The 23885-nt window shown below is 46.2% G+C and overlaps 2 gene segments (V, D, J or C); both read left to right on the top strand.

Moving 5' to 3' along the window:
* Positions 1-3668: 3668 nt before the first annotated feature.
* LOC125149386 (probable non-functional immunoglobulin lambda variable 5-48) overlaps positions 3669-23885 on the top strand; it is a 60429-nt gene continuing 40212 nt past the window's right edge. The window contains 1 exon segment of the V gene segment in view: positions 3669-3728. Within this exon segment, the coding sequence occupies positions 3683-3728 (46 nt within the window).
* LOC125148953 (immunoglobulin lambda variable 5-37-like) lies at positions 13858-14469 on the top strand. The segment is given in 2 exon segments: positions 13858-13959; positions 14081-14469. Coding segments are annotated over 2 exon segments (420 nt in total).

Raw genomic sequence — 23885 nt, 5'->3', positions numbered from 1 at the left:
GACAGAACATACAACTGCATGTAGACCCCTCACATTCCCTTCCAGTTCTCAGACAACTGGGGAGTCCCCTGTCCCTCTGTCAACCCCTTTGGATCAGACCCCCAAGCAACTTCACCTCCATCCCTGCCCCATTACACAGGAGTGTCTGTGTTTGGAAGAAGCAAACCTCTCCCAGCCGGTGCTGACCCACATCTGCACCCTGAGAAGTGACACCATATATAGGCACTGGCAGAAGGCAAAGAACCATCCCTGGTTTCTGCTGAGATACAAATCAGAGTCAGATGCACTCCAGGGATCTTGGGTCTCCTATCATTTTCCGGATCCAAAGATGCTTTGACCAGTTCAGGTTTTCTGATATCTCTGGACTCCAGCATGAGGACAAGCTGACTATTACTGTCTCATATGCCAGGATAGTGCTAATGCTTATGTAGTGCGTCAGTCCCATTGGGAAGTGAGACAAAATCTCCCTTCACTCTCTGGGTCTGGTGACATTACCCTTCAGGTGGCTCAGGGGGTGACTTCTGTGCTCAGATCTTCAACAGACCCTCCGTTGTCCCAGAGACAGATGATGTGACACTGTCATATCCTTTCCTTCAGTTATATTTTTAGACTGATGACCCATTCTCACCGTGCTCATGTTTTCAAAGGCAAACTTTGTTGCTGAGAGATAAAGAAAATATTCAGTGGAGATGTCCGAGAAGAAAAGGTGTTGATTCCCAATCAGATCTAGGGCTCAGTCGCAGATGGTTTGGGTCTGATTGCTTCAATTCTGGCCTTCAGGTTACAAAAACAGAATGAGGAGATAAATGGTAGTCTATATAGAGGCAATAAACCATCAATACATAAAAATAAAAGCAGTTCCATTTATAGTGATATAATTATGCAATTCTTAAGGATGTATTTTGGAAAAATTGAAAGCCTTGTATATGGAAAACTACAAAGCATCGTAAGAGAAATTAGAGAAAACTGGAATGAATGAATAGATATTCCTTGCTTGTCGATCAATATGCTGAATTGGGTTAAGGTAAGAATTCTTTCTTTTTTTTAAGTTTGTTTGTTTTTGAGAGAGAGAGAGAGAGAGAGAGAGAGAGAGAAAACGAAAGAGGGGAAGAGAGAGAGAAACCCAAGCAGATTCTGCACTGTCAGCACAGAACCCTCTGATGGGCTTGATACCATGAACCGTGAGACCACAACGTGTGCAGAAATCATGAATAGTACGCTGTGCCACCCTGGTGCCCCAGAAATCATTCTTTCTTAGATTGTCATTCAGTAGCTGGTGTCAATAGCACCCTAGCACAAAATAGACAAAAAATGGAATATGTCACACAAATAAGCAGAAAACTATTTCAAAGAAAATAAAAAAAAAAAGGTATTCAGTTATCTACATGTATCACAAGAAATACACACAACGATGAAATGGGGTGTATTGTGGGTATGCAAGGCCAGTTTTATATTAAACAATCATTCAATGTAATCTCTAATATTAACAGGCTAAATAAGAAAAACCCTGGGGCACCAGATTGGCTCAGTTAAGCATAGGACTCTTGATTTCAGCTCAGGTCATGATCTCAGGGTTCCTGAGGTCAAGTGCTCCATGGGGCTCCACGCTGACAACATGGAACCTGCTTGAGATCCTTTCTCTCCTCTTCTCTCTCCCCCTCCCCAGCTCAAGCTATCATTCTCTCTCTAAATAAATAAATGAATACACTGAATTTTAAAAATTATTTAAAAAAAAACCTGGTCTTATCAATCAATACAGAAAAAGCATTTCACACAATGCAAAACCTATTCATGACAAAGAATGAGAATGAATGAATGAATGAATGAATGAAAAAGACAACATTTCTCAGGGAATGAAAATAGAGGAGCACATCCTCAGCTTGATAAAGAAAATGATGAAACACCACAGCTAACACACACTGAGGTGAAGCTCTGAAAGCTTTTCCCCCAGGGTGGCAACCAAGGTCATCATGTCCAGTCTCAATACTGCTGTTAGCCATAGGACTGGATGTGACTGACCAAACCATAAGGCAAGTCAAACAATGAGAGGCACCAGACTAAGGAGAACAAGAGCCAAAGGTCCCTATTTTCAGGCCAGAGGATGATATAGGGGAAAAATACAAAGGGAGCTATGAATATGTATGTAAATATATGAATTCAAAGGGTAATAAGCAATTTCGGGAAGGTGGCAGAACACATGATCAATGTAGAAAGATCATTTAGTTGCGTCTATACGAGCAATAAACTTGTGAAAAACAATGTAAAAATAACACTTCAAACCACTCCATGATGAAGTATTTGGGTGAATATTTAACAAAATATGTACAGGACATGGATGCTGAAATCTCGACAATGCTGGGAATGTAATCAAAGTGGATCTAAAACCGTGGAGGGATATGTTGTGTTCAAGGATTAGAAGAGTCAATATAGTAGAGATGACAATTCTTCCCAACTTGTAGAGAAGTGTAATTCAATTCCTATCACAAGACAGAGTGGTGTGGATGGAAGGTAGACACAGTGGCCAAAGTAACAGAACAGAAAACTCAGAACCAAACTCACAAAAGCATGGATAAGAAATACGTATGGATACTTATGGATAAGAAAACCTTATTGACAAGGTTGCAGAAGCCTTTCAGAGGAGGAAGGATGGCCTTTGAACAAATGTCCACAGAACCACTGGATGTCCATCGAGAGAAATGAAGCTCACCGAAAACTGTCACTTCATAAAAAAATTCACTAAAAGGATTATTGACATACTGTAAAGTATACAGTTGTAAACATAAAAATGGAAAAAATCTTCAGGCTCTAGGGTTTGTATAAACATGTTTAGATAAGACCCCATTAGCACAAGCCATAAAAAAACTGATCCATTGGACTTCATCAAAGATAAATTCATTGTTTTCCCTTTCCTTGATAAATCACTTAGCCAATAAATGAGCTAAAAAATCGCAGATTAAAACAAAACCCAATTTACTGGACACTCGTTGGCATCCATTGCTACAATGCATAGGAGCTGAAAAACATTCCCAAGGTTTACAGATGCTACATCACACACCAGTGCAGGGATATGATGTCAGCAGTATCTTCTGCCAGATGTCAACAACTTACCACTAACGGGAGGTAATGTTTGCATCTCACAGAGACCAGGACTCCTTCTGAGAGTGCAAAATACTGCAGTCATCACAGGCGGTACTATGGGATCACGTTGGCCATGATTCAGCTCAAGGATGTGTGAACAAAAGGAGCTGAGGAAACCAGCTGGGCTCTCAGGGCTGTTGGACACAGTGAGGTATGTGCCTGTCAGCCAAGAGGGGGCGCTGTGGGAGTACCCTGTGGTATCTTCACAACTGTGCAGAGCCTGGGTCTGGGGACTGGGCTCTGCGCTCCCTGATGGGAAGTCGGCACGTGTGTCCCTTCTGGTGTGGCAAGGTCCCCCGAGCAGGGACCTGTGCATTGTGCATGCAGGTGCTTCCTCCCAGGGTTCTCCCCAGTGGTGAAGCCAACCTCCATCGTCCCCAGGGTATGTCCTTCAGCTGGGCTGAAGCACCAGGGCTCAGGGAGGGGCTGGGCAGTCACTAGATGGACTTCATTTGCATGGACAGCTCCTCCTGCAGCAAGGGTAGAGGAGAAAAGGAGGCCTGGGGCAGCCCAGCCCAGTGTGGGTACTAGGGTCTATGTCACCATGGCTTGGACTCTTCTAGTCCTCATGTTTGTGTCTCAATGGACAGGTAGGGGCTTGCCTCAGGGACACAGGGGGATCTCAAAGGGTGCTTGCCATGCTCAGCATCCTGGGACATTTTCCTTGCATTTCTGGTTCCATTACTGACGAGTGTCTGTGTTTGCAGGTTCCCTGTCCCAGCCTGTGCTGACCCAGCCGTCCTCCCTGTCTACATCTCCGGGAACAACAGCCAGACTCACCTGCACCCTGAGCAGCGGGTTCAGTGTTGGAAGCTACCACATATACTGGTACCAACAGAAGCCAGGGAGCCCTCCCTGGTATCTCCTGTACTACTACTCAGATTCAAATAAGCACCAGGGCCCTGGGGTCCCCAGCCGCTTCTCCGGGTCCAAAGATGCCTCGGCCAATGCAGGGCTTCTGCTCATCTCTGGGCCACAGCCTGAGGACGAGGCTGACTATTACTGTGCCATAGCACATGGCAGTGGAAGCAGCTTTGGTTACTCACAGTGTCTCAGATAACGAGGAAGTGAGACCAAAACCCCTGGGTCCACAGACCTTGTGTCCAAGCCTCTTTTATTGAGAAGCTTCTGTGGAGGCTCCTGTAGGGGAGAGTCCTCTATGGTGAGACCTGTCCTTGAGGAGGTTGAAATGACACACAAGAAATTTAATAGTGAACATATGGGAATCAACAGAGACCTAGAAAGTCAAAAGACATGTAGAGAAAATGAGATCTATGTTTTTCTGAATTACATGGACGAGGTAGGGGTCTAGTATTCAATGCAAAGAAATGCACATCACAGAGAGAAAAGCATAGAGTAGATGTTGGGAAAACAATGTGTGCAGGGCCCCTGAGAAATGATGGGACACAGAGGACTGTGACCAAACAGGCCTTGCTGGCCGCCCCTCCCCCCACCACGGTCTCCCCCACCATGTCCATATCCTAGTGCAGTTGTCTGTGGTGCCAGCTGGCTTCCCAGAGCAGGTGCTCACACTGAATTTTTTATTCAGTTGAAGAGACATGAAGAGCTTCTCCTGTGTGTGTGGACCTTGACTGCTTTTTAACTCAAAATAATCTTCATCCCAGGGAGCCTGGGTGCCTCAGTCATTAAGTGTCTATTTCTGTCGGGTCATGGTCTCCCGGTTCGTGGGATCGAGCCCTGCATGGGGCTTTGTGCTGACAGCTCGGAGCCTGGAAGCTGCTTCAGGTTCTGTGTTTCCCTCTCTCTCTGCCCCTCCCCCACCGTTGCTCTGTTGCTCTCTGTCTCAAAAGTAAATAAACACACGAACGTTTTTTAAAAATAATACATAAAAAAACTTCATGCCCAGTGGCTCATCGAGGGGAGGCCTGCCCTTGTGTCCTGCAGTTCCAGTAAGAATTTGCTATGGCCGAGGTCAAAGTTTGCTGTCTGCGCGCTTCTCTTGAATTTTGACGGTTCCCTGTCTCACCCGTGGGCCTTTCATCTATTTTGAGTTCATTTTTTTAAATTTTTTTTAAAAATTTTTTTTCAATGTTTATTTATTTTGGGGACAGAGAGAGACAGAGCATGAACGGGGGAGGGGCAGAGAGAGAGGGAGACACAGAATTGGAAACACGCTCCAGGCTCTGAGCCATCAGCCCAGAGCCGGACGAGGGGCTCGAACTCACGAACTGCGAGATCGTGACCTGGCTGAAGTCGGACGCTTAACCGACTGCGCCACCCAGGCGCCCCTATTTTGAGTCATTTTTGATATTGGTGTAAGAAAGTGGTGCAGTCGTTCTTCTGCATGTTCTGCACGTTGCTGTCCAGTTTACTCCACACCATTTGTTGAAGACACTGTCTTCTTCCCATTGGATATTCTTTCCTGCTTTGTCCAGCATGAGCTAGTGTATAGTGTCCTGGACTTGACACTTTCCAGGTTCCTCTGTCTCCCCAGGAGTCATTGTCAACCTGTGCTCACCCAGCCTTCATCAGCGTCACAATCGAGGAAACAGAATCCCCATGAGCAGGAGACCCAGTGACAGCGAGTGACAAACGAGAGCTTCTACACAACCTGGAAAGGAGTGCTCCCCAACTCCTCAGGGCTGGGTGAACACGTGTGGAAGGGAAGTTCCGGAAACCAGGGAGGATTCCCATAAGAGGAACAGCCAGCCTCCTGGACGGAAGGGAACACCTGTCCATGGAGACCTGTCACTGTTCTGAGCTTGATCATGATCTCAAAGGAGTGTGTCCCAGAGATGCCAGCTCAGTCTTGACCCATGAACGAGCAAGGGAGCAGTGGGGAGGCTGGAGCTCTCTCTGATGGGCTCTGGTCACTATGTCACACAATGGTGTGTCTGTGACTGGACACTAGGGGTCACTCAGGGCCTGGTTCTGAGGGGTCAGGGTTATTGACTCTTGGGATGTGCCACCTGGCACGGCCTTTGCCTTCTGCTCAGGGCTCCCATCTGGGACCTCCCCACCCCCTGGCCCCACACAGACCCTGCCCTGCCCACCCCTGACCTCCTCAGGATGAGGGACCAACCGGGGCCTGTGAAGGGTCAGAGAGCTGGGGGTCTCATGCATGGATGGGCCCTCCCTCTCTCAGAGGATGAAGAGGGGAAGGAGGGGTTAGGGAAGGTCTGCTCAGCTGTGGGGTCACAGAGGGCAGGAGCAGTCATGAGGAACGGGCCTCCACCAAGGACTGGGTCTCTCTCTTCCTCATCGTACTTGCTCACTGCACAGGTGACTGGATGCAGAGACAGAGGAAGGGGCCCTGCTTCCTCCTCTTGTCTCTAGACCCCAGCCTCATCCTCTCTGTCTCTTCTTCTTCCAGGGTCCTTGGCCCAGTCTGGGCTGACTCAGCCATCTTCATTGTCTGGGTCCCTAGGCCAGATGCTCACCATTTCCTGCACTGGAAGCCCAGCCAACATTGGGGCCGGTTATTGTGTGTTTTGGTACCTACAGCTCCCAAGGATGACCCCTAAAACCATCATCTATGAGAACACTCGTCTTTTGGGGGTCCCAGACCAGTTCTCTGGCTCTGGGTCTGGCAATTCTGGCTCCTTGACCATCACTGGGCTCCAGGCGGACGACGAGGCTGATTATTACGACTAAGCGTGGGACAAGAATCTCACTGCTTACACAGTGCTCAGTCCTTTGGGGAAGTGAGACAAAAATCTGCTGTTTCCCCAGCAACGGGGCTCTTCTCACAGCCTCCTCTCTTTGACCAAGTCAGCTGCTTCCTTCGTTTGGTGTAAACTGTAGTGTGAGAACAATGTCAAGGAACTTTGGTTAGCAAATGATCCATATTCTATTACCTTCAGGCCCCCAAGCCTGTCCTCGGCAGGAACACAGTGTAGGAGATTCTTCTACCGAGGAGAAATTCCTGGGCGTCAGGGGCCAGCTGTCCTGGGGACAGATCTGTGACGGGTCAGGACAGAGCCAGGAACAAAGAGTCCAGGTGTGTCTGAGTGTTGATACAGTGCTGCCCAGATAATGTGCATCCATAGCACTTCCTGAACACGTAGTGTGTGCCACAATGACTCTAGGGATGTGGGATCCATGTGGACGTGACAGGAAGGGTCCCCATGTTCAGGGCGTTGACGGTGTCTAGGACAAGAGAGAGGACACAGAACCTAAACGTGTTGTAAAGGAAGGTTGTGTCCCAGGATCTTGAGGAGGGGTGAGGTTTTTGGGGTTGGAGCTGGAGCACTGTAGAGTTTGACAGTGAACCCCAGATCTGATGCCCCGTAATGACATCCCAGTTGTGCACAGATAAGGAAGGAGCAGGAGGGGAGCAGGAAGGTGTGACTTGGCAGGGGCTGTGGACTGAGCCATAGTCAGGTTTGGGGTTCCGGATGAGAGGTGGAGGGATGGGGAAGGTCAAGGGCCTCATGACAGGAAGGAATCAGGGGCTGAGGATGGGGAAGGGAAGGAGAGGAAGAACATGAAGGCTCCCTCTGTGTGAGCTGCTGTGAAGGTACATCAACTTTCTCTGAAGTTACAGCAAGTTGTTCAGATTTACTTTGCACGACTCCTGGCAAAGGGCAGTGTTAGTCCAGCTCAGCTGCTGGGAGAAAATTCACAATGTTAGGCTTGAGGGGCACCTGGTGGCTCAGTCAGTTAAGTGCCTGAATTTGGCCCCTGTCATGATCTCAGGGTTTGTGGGTTCAAGCCCCGCGTCGGGCTCTGTGCTGACAGCTCAGAGCCTGGAGCCCTGCTTTGGGTCCTGTGTCTCCCTCTCTCTCTGCCCCTCCCCTCCTCAAGCTTTGTCTCTCTCTGTCTCTCAAAAATAAACAAATGTTGAAAAAAATTAAGATAAAACAATATTACATTTGAGACTTGTAGTCAGACAGTGTAGGAAGCTATAGAAATCAGTTTCTAGTCCAGGTTATAATGAACAGGATTAGAATCAAGTATTTACTCATGTGTTTATTGAAAAAATTGTTTTTCTCTACAACGCCCCCTGTATCTCCAACTTACAGCCAAATGGACATTCATTTGTTTGCAAAATAAGTGTAGTTTGAAAAAGAACTTGCTGTGATGATTATTTACCTAACTACAGCAAAATAGCTGTTGAAAACCTGCTTTGCTGGAACTTTTATAAGAAAGCTCTACGGTGAACATTTAGCAGCCCCTGCAGGCCAAAAGTCCAGCCAAACTGGTGCCAAAAACCTGCCATCAGACTTAGCCTGCAACGTCTACAGAAGTGGGCAATTTCTCTGTGCTCAGGGTCCCAGTATATCCCAAGTTTCCTGCAACTTCCAGAAAATGTCCTGCTTGACACACTGGAAGAGTTGCTGGGAACTCTGTAAGCAGGTGGCAGGCTGATACTTCCAAGAAGCTGCATTGGAACCATAAAGTCAAGGTTAGGTCCGTAAAGCTGTCTGGTGATATTGAGTATCTGCATCTGCATATCTCTTTCAAATACGACATTCTTGTCAACCTCTTGGTAATACGACCAATGTTTCCAATTGTAGTCTGTTACAAGAAAAATGGAATCTTATCAAACTTGTGCTAATAAATGTATCACCATAAAAATATGAGAGAGTCACTGACAGTTTCTGAGGTCTGGAGGGATCAGGTAGGGAAAAAAATTAAATGGCTTCATTGGTTGACAAAGGTAGATTTCATCATGTCATTATGTGTAAGTGAGCTTAAAAGAAGTGTCTTGAAACTGAAGGAAAAAAACCTGTTTTTAAAAGGCAGCAATGTTTTAAAGAAAACATCACGAAAATTGTACGTATCCTTCTCTGTACATTCAGTGTCATGATATTAAGTTTTGTGCCATTTGAATCCAGTTTTCCTATTTGTTCTTGGAATTTATACCTCTGTGTTACTATCCTAACGGTATCAAAACCCGAAGTTTGTCAAAAGACCTCTCCATGAATATCCTTGACGATGAAACACATTGCAGGAGCCTGGGAGTAACATGGTCACTGTACATGAGAAGCCGTACGTCTTCTCATGGCCATGGTCATGGCCAAAGACGTGAGTAGAGTTCATTACGATGCAATCGACACGAAAATGTGTTTATTCCTGTGACACCCAACACAAACACATTTTAAAAGCAAGTAAAGTTACCTAGTTATAAGCAACACGTAGGACTTCTGAAATGTTATAAATAATTTGTTTTCAATGAATGACATTTCTGATGAACATAGGAAATATTTTGGCAAAACAGAGTGCTTGTATTCTAGGCAGATAAGGTTAAAAGTGAATAAGCCTTTTGTTTACCGTTTTTAATAAGAGCAGACCAATAGTTCAAGAAAATTTTCACCTTTTAACCCAGAGAAAACACAATTTTAACTTTTCATCCATGTATTTTGATATGAAACACCACTTCTTTACTGAATATTTTTAAAATTTGAACCAGTACTGACCACACTTAAAATTCCTTTCCAGGTTTCTTTTCCAAAATCCTACTACAGCTTTCTCTTATACATTTAGATCTTGATCTAAGGATTCTTTGAATAACCAGACTCATGTTAGGACAAAATTATTTTTCTTTTCCTTCAACACAAAATGTATTCCCATTCTTCATACCTTCCCCCCCCCCCCCCAAAAAAAAAAAACACATGTCTTACTTTCCTGGAGCACATAGTTGTTTTCCTTATTATTTTTAGTCGTCTAAATTATATTTATTAGAATTCCTAACTCTAGAAACCTTAGTTTTCTGGTGAAAATTAAATAGGAAGTAAATGTGAACTATTTGCTATGCTAGTATTCTTTAGAATAGCAACTTTATGACTACATTTCACAATTTCCAGAAACATAATAAAATATTTGAGTAAAAAACAACCCGTGTTTACTAATGGACCCGTATTTATCTTTATAGTTTTTCTGTACTAAGACAAAAGTAGATAAACAGATGTTTAACATGAATGTTTTATTATTTTACCTTATTTAACTTGTAACACAAATAAAGAACTACAATTGTTAGGAAGCCATACTCTCCGTAGCAATTGGTAGATTACATGCAATCCCTATCAAATGTCCAAATGTCTATTTTGCACTGTAAGAAAAGATGACCTTAAAATTTCTGTGGATTTGCAGGGACTCAGAACATCCAAAAAATCCTGAAGAAGAACACATTTTCAGGACTGACAATTCTAGATTTCAAAACTCACTGGGACACCTGGTCGGCTCAGTTGTTTGGGAGTCCGACTTCTGTTCAGGTCATGTTCTCACAACTGTTGAGTGCAAGCCCCGCATTGGGCTCTGTGCTGAAAGCTCGGAGCCTGGAGCCTGCTTCCGATTCTGTGTGTCCCTGTCTCTCCGCTCCTCCCCTGCTCGCACTCTGTGTCCATCTCTCTCTCTCTCAAAAATATATAAACATTAAAAAAATTTTTTTTTAGATTTCAAAACTCACTTACAAAGCTATAGTCAAGATGAATGTGGTACCGGCCTAAGGATAGACAGAGGTATAAATTAAACTTATCTCGGGGCACCTGGGTGGCGCAGTCGGTTAAGCGTCCGACTTCAGCCAGGTCACGATCTCGCGGTCCGTGAGTTCGAGCCACGATCTCGCGGTCCGTGAGTTCGAGCCCCGCGTCAGGCTCTGGGCTGATGGCTCAGAGCCTGGAGCCTGTTTCCGATTCTGTGTCTCCCTCTCTCTCTGCCCCTCCCCCGTTCATGCTCTGTCTCTCTCTGTCCCAAAAATAAACATTGAAAAAAAAATGTAAACATATCTCAGAGGCCAGAAAGAAATCATTCATCTATGGTGAACTGATTTTCAAAAGGGTTCTCAAAGAATGTAGTGTGAAAAAAAGTTCTCTCCTACCAATGGTGCTGGACCAACTAGATATCCACACACAAAAGAATGAAGTTAGACCCTTACCACATACTATAAACAAAAATGGGTGTAAAATGGATCAAAGATCTAAATTTTAGAGCTAAAACTATAAAGATCTTAGAGGAAAACAAGAAGGAAATCCCTATGATTTTTGGGTTTCGCAATAGATTCTTCACTTAGGATATCATAAGAAACAGCAGAAAAAGGGGGGAGATCATCAATTGAGCCTCTCAAAAGTTACTATATTTGAACACCCAAATATACTATCAAGAAAGAAAATGCAACCCTAAGTATAACCCCATCTCCCAGACACCACTGAAGGAGATAAGAAATGTCTGGGACAGCCTAGCTCCAGCCATGGGTTCTCAGTAGGGCTGTGACCACCATGGTGTAACCTCTTCTCCTTGCGTTCTCTTCTTACCACACAGGTAAGGACGGTCCTCGGTGACCCAAGCAGCCTCTGAGCCTATGTCCACACCTTTGGATCAGACCTCCAAGCAGCTTCACCTCCATCCCTGCCCTATCACCCATGAGTGTGGGTGTTTGCAAGTTCTTTCTGCCAGCTTTTGCTGACTCAGTCACCCTCCTTGTCCGCATCTCTGAAGAATCTAATAGACTCATTTTCACCCTGGGAAGTGACATCATTGTTGTTTTAAGAAATATGCATAATGGTGCCAGTAGAAGCCATGGAATCCTCTGTGGTATCTCCTGCGATTCAAGGCAGGGTCAAATACCACACCAGAGATCCCAGTGCCCTGTCATTTTCTGGATCCAAAGATGTTTTGACCAATGCATATGTTCTGACGTCTCTGGAATCTTGTGTGCAAGGAAGTGACTCTGTGTCATATATGCCAAGATAGTACCAATGCTTACACAGTGCTTTAGATCCATGGGGAAGTGAGAGAAATTCTCCCTCCACTCTCTAGACCTGGTGGCATCCCCTGTCAAGAGGTTCCAGGAGTGACTTTTGTTGTCAGATCTTCCAAAAGATTATTTGTTGTCCGGGAATAAGATGATCTGAGAGTGCCATATCCCTTCCTTCAGTTATATCTTCAGAGTGATCCTTACTCACCCTGTGTTCATATTTTCGAAGGCAAACTAGCTTGTTCAGAGTTACAAATGACTCAGTGGAGGAGAGCCTGGCTGTCTCAGTGGTTAGAGCATGCAACTCTTGACCTTGGGTTCATGAGTTCAAACCCCACTTTAGGTACAGAGGTTACTTAAAAACAAACTGTTGAGGGTCACCTGGGTGGCTCAGTTGGTGGAGCGTCCAACTCTTTGATTTCAGCTAGGTCATGATCCCAGGGTGTTGGGATCGAGTCCTGTGTCAGACTCCACACTCACTTTCTCCCTTTTTCCTGAGATGGAGCTCTGCTGAGCTCCTGAGTTCCCTGGTGCTGGGCAGTGCCTTCCCAATGAGCAGATCTGAACAGATCCCTTAACAAGGAAGATAGACAAAATGACTATTACACATGCAAAGTGATTTCCAACTTCATATGTCATTGTGGTATTACAAATTGAACAAGGACATACCAGAAGCCTCCCATGACCATGGCTAAAGTTCAATACAGTGACAGCAGCAATACTACCGAGGATGTGGGGCAGCAGGAACTCTCATTCACTGCTGGTGGGAGTGCGAAAAGCCCCATCACTTGGGAAGATTCCTTGGCAGTGTCTTCCATGGCAAACAAAGCCTTAAGGATAATGCAAAAAGAACAGTCCTACGGATTACTCTAAATGAGGTTCTTGTGTGCAAATGAGAATATGCACCTAAATGTTTCTTGCTGTCTTATTTATGATTGCCAGGACTCGAAAGTGACCAACGTACCCTTTAGAATGGGTAAACAATATCTGTGTGTCCACACATGGAATAGGATGCAGGAGACAGACATGAGTTATCAGGCCACAAAACACATGGATGAAACTTCCATGCATATGTCTTAGTGTCAGAATCCACTGTGAAGAGTCTGCAACAGTGAGCAGGGGGGATGAGGGGCTGGGACCCAGGCCTTGGGTCACTGTGCATCCCATGTCCACCAGAGGGCGATGGTGTTCCCCCAGTTCCTTAGCTGAAAGGTCCCCTTTCCCTGTATCTAGAAGGTTCTCCTGATGATTTTCACAGATGGGATTGCAAGTCTGCCAGAACACGGAGGTGAGGTCGCAAGATGGCCTTGAAGTGGTCCCTGCACTGTCCCCACACCTGCAGCACCCTCATCAGGGTTTGCTGTGTCTTGTCTAGAGGGACCCAGCATGCCCATTCTACGTGTCCTTCTGTGTGAGTGTGTGTTCCCTAGGTGAGCTCCTGTCCACATCCGGCACCCAGAGCCAGCATGCATTGTCTGAGCTGGACCATTGGGACAGATGGTTTCTATTCCCTCTCCCATGTGTCTTGTCCTCAGCTCCATAGTGGTTCACAGGTTCTCCTGGGTCAGGACTGCATGTGTCCTTGTCACAGACCCCGCCATCCATGAATGATACCTGATGGTACAGCAAGATCTTTCTCTTTCCCTGGAGGATCACTCTCAGGTGGTGGAAACATAGACACCAGGGAAGCCTGCATTGGCAAACGAGAGGTTCACCCAGACACCAGCAGGGGGCATGGTGACAAGGTCTGGGGGTTTCTGCAGGATGGGGGCTCCATGCTGAGGAGCCCTCCATGAAAGAAAGCTCCAGGGCTGGGCCCCTTGTTTTTAGTGGGGACAGGGCATCTGTGTCCTCTCTGTTCCTGGACGAATCTCTGAACTTGGGCCTGTGTGTGGTCCCAACAGCTGCTTCTTCCAGGCCCACCCAGGGGGAAACCAGTGCATTACATGGTCTTGCTGTCAACGTGCTACAGGCCTCTAAGTGCACAGGAGCGAGAAGCAGGCGTGGGTCCCATTTGCATGAATAGCCCCTCCTTGTGAGCTCTGTGGACTGGGGATAAGACAGGCCTGGGACAGCCCAGCCCCAGCTCTGTGGTCTAGGAAGGGCGTGTGTCATCATGGCCTGGACCCATGCTCTCCTCGTGCTCCTCTGCCACTGCACAGGTAGGGACCGGACACAGGGCCCCAGGGTGGGCCTGCAGCCAGGGTCAAATCCCTCTGGCTCAGCTCCCTAATCCCATGTGCGCTGTTCCTTCTCTTCTCTCTGCTGTGTCTGTGTTTGCAGGTGTCCTGTCCCAGCCTGTCGCGACTCAGCCAGCCTCTCTCTCTGCATCTCTGGGAGCAACAGCCAGACTCACCTGCACCCTCAGCAGGGACGTGAGCGTTGGTAGTAAAAACATATACTGGTACCAACAGAAGCCAGGGAGCCCTCCTCGGTATTTCCTGTACTACTACTCAGACTCCAGCAATGAGCTGGGACCCGGGGTCCCCAATCGAGTGTCTGGGTCCAAAGATGCCTCGGCCAATGCAGGGCTTCTGCTCATCTCTGGGCTGCAGCCTGAGGACGAGGCTGACTATTACTGTGCAATCTGGCACAGTGGTGCTGGTCACAGTGACACAGACACATGGGGAAGTGGTACAAATACCCAGTCTGCTTAGACCACTGTACTCTGACTCTCTGAAGTCTAATATAACTTGAATGCACAAGTACTATACTTGGGTGTAGCTACTGGATCTGAATGTCCTTCTTCCCAGTTTCCTACCAAACCTGAGTGAACTCTCTGGAAAAAAGAAAAAAAAAGAAAGACAAACGACAACAACAATAAAGCAAACCAAAGACAACAAAAAAGTCATAATGATGCAGAAATTTCACCTACTGATTCACACATAAAATTAGAGCCTGTGGATTTGGCTTTTTTCTCTTCACAAGGGTAAATCAACTTGCCTTTTTTTCTGGTCAGAGTGTACAGACCATCTCCCCAGCAGACAGTCCTCCACTGCATGGCCTGTGTTCCTCCAGGGGTCAGAGCAGAGGCCTTCCCTTCCCTCCAGGCTCCTGTGCTCAGGGCTGACTCAGTAGCTCTGTGTCCCAGCGAGGAGACACTAAGGGATCACAGGCGCAGAGCTGGCCTGGCCCACTGGCTGGGTACCTGCCCTTCAGTTTTGATGTCAGGAGAGCGTGACTGCCCTGGGAGAAACTGTGTGTGCAAGTCAGCAAACTTCTCAATGGGGCTTGTGAGGGAAAGGGGGGAGTGCCACCATTGCACCAAAATTCTCAGTCTGCTTGAGAGGTTTCACCAATGTGACTTTCCTACAGCTGACATCATCAGGGCCCACGGCAGACTTGTGGCTGGTTTCTGGAGCCCAGAAGAATGGACTGTGTCCTCCTCTCCTCTCCTGCCACATCGGGGTTGTCTGTGATCCATGCAGTAGAGGGGCTGCGGGGCACGATGTTGTATAAAGGAAGTCGATCCCATGAGCCTTTCCAGGAGAACGTCTTGTCATTTGTGACAACATGGACGAACCTGTGGGACATGACCCTAAGAGAAATAAGGCCTACACAGAAAGGCAAATGCTTTATCTCATTTACATGTGGAATCTACAGGAAAAAGATAATAAAATCTCTGTCAATTTTTAGTGATGAGGATGGGTTAGAATAGGGTAACACATATAAAGATGGGAAAGAGATTTGTGTGAGTGCAACTTCTTAAACATAATTTGCATTTTCAGCTAGTAATTTTTAATTATGAAAATACACACAACAGATATTTACTCTTTTCATTACTTTCTTGTGCAATTCAGAGATATGAAATATATTCCCCATGCTGTGTGACCATCAAAACTCCCCATTTCTCAAAACTTGTTATCATCCCAAACAGTAACTGTGCACCCAGTAGGAAAATGGGTCAGCTGGGTATACAGAGAAGCCAGGGCCCCAGGAGCCCATGACAATGCAGGAAGCAGCAGAGGGCAGAGGGCAGCTCCCATGGGGCTCTTTGCCGATGTGGCCTGACCCAGGTGGGCTTCTTACCGCGGAATGACCATGTGGGTGCACGCTGCAGCCCATGGCACGGGGATCCGTGTGCCCGCTGCAGGAGGTCCAGAAACTCCAGCTTTCTTTCCCAAAGTGTGTCAGGGAACATCTGTGAGAACTGAGGTCCTCCTATGAGGCATCTGCGATATGATTCATGCTTATTCTTGTCTGAATTCCCTGCAAAACCCATGTGTGCTCTCCTCCAGACACTGAGGAAAGCCCTCATTTTCAGTCTCCATTCTCTGTGCTTGTCAAGGGGAACTTGCACTTATTTCTGGTCTTCTTATTTATTCTATTTGGGTATTTTTAGGTTTATTTATTTATTTTAAGAGAGAGAAAGAGAGAGAGAGAGAGAGAGAGAGAGAGAGAGAGGAAGGAGCAGAGAGAGAGGGAGAGATTATCCCAAGCAGGCTCAGAACCCGGCTCAGGGCTCAATTATACAAGTTGAGGTCATGACCTGAACTGAAATCAAGAGTCTGACACCCAACCGACTGAGCCACCCTATTTCTGGCCTTTTGAATCTGTACCACTGATATATGTGTCTGTTTGGGACCGATACCATGCCAATTATAGGTAATGTAGAAAATGCAAAGTTTGATAGATGATAGAGAGATAGAATATACTCACGTGATCTATAGCCATGCACCGTCATTGATCTACCTCATCGAGGTCAGTGCAGAGGGTAATGGGGACTGGCCCACCAGAATGGGAATTGAGATGAGAAAACTGGGATGTCCCCTCAGGGCTCCCGAAAAGGCTGTGGAGGGGCGTGCATGCTCTCGGCTCTTGTGCTCACTGGGCAGAAACATCATCTCCGAGCGGTCCAAGAGTCTTGGCCCCAACAACACAAGTCTCTAAGTAGTGGGAGGAGCCCAGGGTGATTCATGCTGAGGAGGCCCTGTGTCTGCAGCAAGGACTGAGGTGTGGTGGCACCTGCAGCACAGGAAGAAGCCCTGAGGGAGGAGAAGATCTGGCCCTGTGTGGGGGTGGACAGTATGCCAGGCTGACTGAAGTCCTTAGTGCCCTGGTGTCTCTCTCACAGCTCCAGGATGTCCTTTCCAGTCATGGGTGTGGCTGGACACTGAGACAGCAGGGGGCGCTGTGGGCCTGTCCCCGAGGGGTGTGTGTGGGGGCAGAGGTCCCAGCTGAGCACCCAGGCCTGGAGCCCTGCCTTGTGCCCCCTGCAAAATTGTGCCTAGAGGAGTTTCCCTGGTCCCACCCCACACTCAGCTGTCACCACATTCAGTCCCAGGGGAAGGAGAGATTTGCATGAAGGCTTCCTCTCTCTCTTCCAGGAAGGCAGAGGATAAGAGAGGCTTTGTGCAGGTCTCTCCCTTGAGGGCTCAGAAGCACAGCCTGGGGTGTCTCCACCCTAGTCTGGATCCCTCCCCTCCTCACCTTCCTTGCTCTCTGCTCAGGTTACTGGCTGTGGAAAGCAGAAGAATTGCTTCTGGGGGACCCCTAAGTTGCTTGTTTCCCCCATTTTGAGAACACACTGTGAGTAATAACCTGACACTGACCTGTGTCTCCACTGCTGTGTTGCTGGGTCCTGGGCACTGTCTGTGTTGACACAGGAAACCTCTTTATCAGGGTCTGTGGGCTAGAAGGTCACCCTCAGCTGCACGGGAATCAGCAACAATGTTGGGTCGTATTAGGTGGGCTGGTACCCACAGATTCCCCACCGTGTCCCCAAAGCTGAGATGCTCAGAAGCACTAGGCCCTCCGGGATCCCAGCTGGGTTCTCGAGAACAGGGCCTCTCTGATCATCTCGGGCCTGCGGCCTGAGGACGAGGCTGGTCATTACTGACACAGTGCTCTAAGCCCGTGGGCAAATGATACAGCAACGTGCCCCAGTTTCCCATGGTCACTGCCAGTGACAAATAAACAGGGAGACCGAGGACACCCCGGAGGGTCTGAGGGTCTGACTCTCTGAGCACAGAACAACTATGAAGAGTCAGTGACAGTAGCTGCGTCTTGTGTTGTTTTCTTCTGAAAATAAGACAAATCTCTTAAGATAATTTACAGGCATAAAGTGCAGTGATTTAAATGGTACGATTCAGTGGTCTGTAGTATGTTTCCTGAGTTTGGCAAACATCATCAGGATCAAATTGACAACATTTCCATCACCTGCAGAAAAACCCCTGACCCCCGAGCAGTGAGTCCATGGCCCCCCTGCATCAGCCCTTTGGAGCCAAAAATTCCTTTCTGTCTGCAGTGATTTTCCTGTTGTGCACATTTCACAGGTGCCGAATCACACCACGTGCCCCCGGAAGCGCACCTTTCAGTGGCATCAGCGTGTGCATTGTTGAAGGAACATCATGGGCACCATATTTAAATACAGGGAACGTTTCATCGTTTCATCTAGAAACGTGTTCATCTTGTGCCTAGGACACACGGATCTATATAGATGGCTGCAATTTTAATAGAGGCTGTCCAAATAACATAATTATTTTCCATGATGGTGTGTAATCACAGATTCTTCTTTAAAAGTTTATTTTCCGATGGCTATTGTCCCCCATTGTCAATTTTTATTTTGTAGATTTTTGCATACTGCAATTTTATTCAATAATTTAGCCGGCATTTGTTTATTATTATGAAGAATAATATTATGTGTTACGGTCCATATTTCAAGTTTTTGTCTCATACCTTTTTCCTTTCCTTGTGGTGGGGAGGTGGGCTCTCTGGCCTTTCTCTTTTTCCCATTCCCTCATGCCCAGCAGACTCTACATGTCTCCTCCGCCCTCTTTTTCCTTCGTGAGATGTTTCCAGAACGTCCTTCCTGACTTGGCTTTCTCTCCCATATACCCACAGCACTGCATCTGAGAACTCCCGTTTCACTATTGCTTGCCCTCAATGCCCATCCTGTGGTCAGGGCTTGGGTCTCTCCACTTGCTGTCCTGTGTCTTCACTCTCAGGGGCTGCCTCGAGTGATGGTGGTTCAGACCCACGGCTAGCTTTCCCTTTCTGTCACCCCAGCCTTTTTGGGAACTGACTTCTCTTTCCACTGACACTCATGATTTGTGATGTGAGCCTGGGAGCCAGGCCACCAGGGATTCTAGGCTGGTTTTGTGTTCATTTATCATTGATTTTCACTTCCAGGTTGGAGAAGTTGATACATAATAAGTCTCATTTGGATATTACTTCAGCTACCCAGAATTTTTCATGAAAAATATTAAGTCTAAACTAATAACAATAAAAGGAGACCTCCCTTAACAACAGATACCCTTAAAATTATTTCATTTTTTTCTAACTTACTTCGATATAAAGGGTGAAAATGAGCAGACAAAGATAATTTTAAGATAACTGTTACTTAATATTTGTCTGAAATTTCTTATTAAGAGACTTAAATGTCACTAAAACCACAGGTAGAGAGTAGAGAGAAGAAGGCAGGTTTCCAAGTTAAGGGATGAAATATATTACTTAGAAGTGTTGGAGCTCCTTTGAGTTCACTCCTTGGTGAGGTACAGTCAGAGGCTTCAGCAGATGCTGTCACACAAAGGAAACTTTATTTGCCACAGATAAGGGGATCAGGGACAAGAATTATCAAAGCTGTGTCTCCCTGAGTGGAGGCGAGTGGGTTCCTTTCGTTCGGGGTTAGGATGGATACCCAGAAAAGGGAGTTTTGTCATCTTATGCAAGAGTGGGCATGAGGTTGTGTAGGAATCTGGAGCAAAGGAGCTTGTGTCCCCATCATGTGGTAGGTCAATGAAGCTTGTCCTCCTCCTAGGGCAGAGGCTTAACGTTATAAAGAGGCAGAGGTCCCTGGAGGACACTCCCTGGTCCACCTGCACTGGTGGAGCTGTTGCAGGAGATAAAACTGGTCTAGGCTCCCAGGCTCTTTCTGCTGTTTGCCTCTGAAATACTGGAACATTCCTGTGAAAAAGAGGGGTTGTCAGCGGGGGTCCTGCTGGTGACTGTTTTAACCTCATTACCCTGTGGGGCAAGGTTTCAATCCTGCAAAAACAACTCAAGCATGTGCTTTAGGTCAAAGTTTACTTTTGTTCCTGCACTGGGACTTTTCCTCTGGGTCACTGTCTCTGAAGCACTCAGGCTATTTCCTGGCCTGGTGGAGACTGGTAGGTTGGCATCCCCTTTGTTCTCCTCAAACCCTGAACTCCTGACCTTGTTGCATTTCTGTTTTCTTTTCCTCCCAGGAAAGTGCTCAGTATGGGTGCTGTGCACGTAGAACCTGCAGGGCACAGACCACAGAAAATAGCTCGGGGCCTCAAATGAGTGCTCTTGGGGCAGGAAAGCTGTCTCCTCTTTATATACAGAGATTGTTTTCCCACCTGGGGACCCCTTCAGTTCTGCTTTCAGACGGCTCAGGGTATTTAGTTTAAAAACATGGTGCTAACAAGCGGCCCTGGACGGCTTAGTCAGTTGAATGTCAGACCTCAGCTCAAGTCATGATCTCCTGGTTTGTGATTTCAATTCCCAAGTCCACCTGTCTGCTGTCAGCAAGGAGCCAGCCTAGGGGCTAAGGCAGACAGGGGGAACAACCTCAGGGTTAACAAGGCACCTTTTCTTTTGTTAACCATCTCTGCTCTGGGCTGCTTTGCCTGCAGTGTAGAGGTCTGTAGCTCAATTTACCTGTTTATCTAACTTGGTCCTTTCCTCCAGTGAAAGCAGCTTTTCTGCTATAGTGCTAAGTTGGAGAGTGCTTCTGCCCTAAATGCCTAATCTGGCTTACCTCATATACCTTTGTATGGGGAGCCTTTGTGCCTGTTCTTATTTTAGGCCTTTTCCCCTCCCTCTCTATTCTGGGGGCTCTGCAACCCCTTTCTATTCTGGGGTGCCTTTGCAGCTCCCTATTCTTGGGATGCCTTTACATCCACCTAGTCTTGGGGTGCCAATCCGGTTTGCCCAAACTCAGTTGCCAGAGTGCAGCTCCAGCAGATCCAGGGGTTCCCGAAGGATGAACGGCCTTGGCGATAAAGTGAAAATAAAACAAAACTAAAATAAAAAACTAAAATAAAAACAAAAAATAAAAATGGACACAGACAACAGCATTGTGTTGAACCGCCCGATTTATTGCAGGAAATGTGGAATTATATACGTTAGTGATTTCCTTGTAGCATACGTCAACTATGTTTTTCTAACATTACCTAATTTTGAAAATGTTCCTATGTGCAAACAACCTTTAAGAAATAACATGGTGATTTTGCCCTAACTTTGCCGCATACCCTTTGATTATAGATTAATTTCTTACATTATTCCATTATGCATCTGCGTTTGTCTATAATCTACAAAGGATTTGCTTAGCTGTTCTGGTGAAAGGCCCTCCATTTCTTAACACCTCAAGTGGAACAGTTATAGGGACATGACCTCCTAACCACATGAGGCCAGAAGAACAATGTGTTTGCCTCGGTCCGAGGTGCCAGAAAGGGGCTGGAAAAGCCTTAGAAACCCATGCCTCATACATTCTCAGAGAGACAATGCACCTAGGAACCAATGAACCATTCTGTAGCTTAACAGACTAGGTTCAGTCACCATTTGGAATGCCTCTGGGGGGCCAGGTGGGCCTAGAGGTTGAAGTCACCTGTGCCCAGAGATACACTCCTTAGTTGCCACAGTGAGGCTTTCAGATCCGTATGTCTCTCCTTACAGGCCCTCTTTGCTGGCAAATGCATGAGGCTAACCTTCCTGCAAGTAGAGGAGTCTCCATAGGGGATGGCAAGGGCTAACCGTAAGGCCGCCCTAAGTCACCAATGCGTCCACAGCCCGGGGCCTGCCACTCAGGCTGGGAGAGCTTGGCTCCCAGCTCTCAGTTGTGAGCATTCTATGGCATTGTATTTCTTTATGCCTTGTTAGCCCCTTGGTGTAAGCCCAGGAGACTCCGACGCTTATGCCCCACAGTGAACATCTTCTTTTGTCATCAATAAGAAAACAAAACTTAAGCCTGTTCACAATTAGTGGGTGACACCATGAAACTTACATTCTAGCTTCTATTTTCCGTGTGGAGTCTGGGTGGAAGATACTTTCTCATTTCAAGGAGATTGCAGAAGTCTGACTGTGCACTGTAGATAAGGACAGCCCTAACAATGGACTACAGAGAGGAATGTGAGAAATGAAGGATCACAGGGTGTCTGACTTGGGATGCCCTGAAGAGAGTCTCATACATTCACAGCGGGAGCAGCCATCACGGCCATGTGCACCTGCAGCCAGTCAGGTGGGGGATTCAGCTGGAGAGGGAGCAGTATGTGGATTTGAGGGGGTGGGTGGTCAGTGAGGCGGGTGGGACTAAACCTCGAGGGGTATTTGGAATGGATTGTGATCATGCTAATGATGACCCAGGATTTTAAGAAAGTGAGGAGGGATAGGGAGTCTAAGGAAGTGAAGAAACCAGCAGGAAAAGGGAGAGAGAAAATGCCATTTCTTCCATGTCATAAGTATCCTCTCACCCACCCTCATATTGGACAAGAGGGAGTGGTATCTGTCTCACCAGGCCTCCTGCCTTGTCTCCTTGACACCAAAGGAGAAGTAGAAATAAATCAGTTGCGATAATAGCTAAAGTATTAAATGACAGCTGAGGGGCCCCTGGGTGGCTCCGTCAGTTAAATATGTGATTTCGGTTCAGGTCATGATCTCATGGCTACTGAGTTCAAGTCCCATGTCGGGCTCTCTGCTGACAACTCGGAGCCTGCAGCCTGCTTCCCATTCTGTCTCCCTCTCTCTCTGCCCTTCCCCCACTTGGGTTCCGTCTGTCTCTCTCTCAGATATGTATAAACATTAAAAAAATTAAAAAAAGAAAGACCGATGAAAGCTTCTTCCTCACTCTCTCAGGTAGGATGAATTCTCTTCCACTTCCTGCACAGCTCAAGACCTATTTGTGCTCATGGAAAAGAATGAATGAGTATATGAATGAGAGTGATAAAAGTTTTCAGAGCACAAAGAAGAGCACATCTTCAGTTTGGTAAAGAAAACTATAAAACACCTTCCCTTCGGTGAACACACACAGAGATGAAGCACTGAAAGCTTTCCCACCTCGGGTAGGGAGCAAGGCCTCCATGTGCTATCTCAACACTGCTGTTCCACATAGGACTGGATATGTCTGTCAGAACCATAAGGTAAGACAAACAATGAGAGGCATTCCGATGAGGAAGAACAAGAGACAATTGTCCCATTTCAGGTGAGAGAATGACCTACAGGAAAACTACAAAGGAAGCTACAATTGAGTATGCAAATATATAAATTCAAAGAGTCATAAATAATTTTGGAAACATTTTAGAATAAAGATCAACATAGAAAGATCATATAGATGTATACATACTAGCAATAAACAGGTGAAAATAATAAAAAAAACCTTAAAACCACTCGATGAACTATTTAGGGGCATATTTCACAAAACAAGTATAGGCCACAGGTGCTGAAATCTGGACAATGCTGGTAAATGTAATCAAAGTGGATCTAAAACAAGGAAAGGTAAGTTCCGTTCATGGGTTAGAAGACTCATTATAGTAAATATGCCAGTTCTTCCCAAATTGGATAAAAGTGTAATTCAGTTCCTGTCCTAGCAAGTGAGGGTGGTATGGATAGAGGATAGACACATTGGCCAAGATAACAGAACATAAAACCCAGAAACGGACCCACAGAGTGAAGGATAAACACTTTTTTTCTTTTACAAAGTAGAAGAATCCTTTCCAAGGAGAAAGGATGGACTTTTGGACAAATGGCCACAGAACAATTGGATATCCTGAGAGAGAAATGAATCATACATAAAACTCATTTTATATATATTAAAAAATCACTAAAAGGATTATAGAAATAACTGTAAACATAAAGCTACAAACATAATAAAGGAGAAAATATTCAGGATCTAGGGTTTTATAAAAATGTTTAAATAAGACACTGTCAGGCTAACCCATGAAAAAACAAAAAAAGAAAAACAAAAAATGACACTTGCTAAATAGGACTTCATCAAATATAAATTCGTTGTTATTTCCTTTTCTTTTTAATGTAGTAAGCCAAGGAAATTACCTAAAAATATAGAAGATTAACATAATACTCAATTTAATGGACAGTAGCTGGAATCCATTGCTTTAATGCACAGGAGTTT

This window comes from Prionailurus viverrinus, chromosome D3 (genome assembly GCF_022837055.1).
Source record: "Prionailurus viverrinus isolate Anna chromosome D3, UM_Priviv_1.0, whole genome shotgun sequence".
Taxonomy (NCBI): Eukaryota; Metazoa; Chordata; class Mammalia; order Carnivora; family Felidae; genus Prionailurus; species Prionailurus viverrinus.
This window is presented reverse-complemented; position numbering and strand designations above follow the sequence as displayed.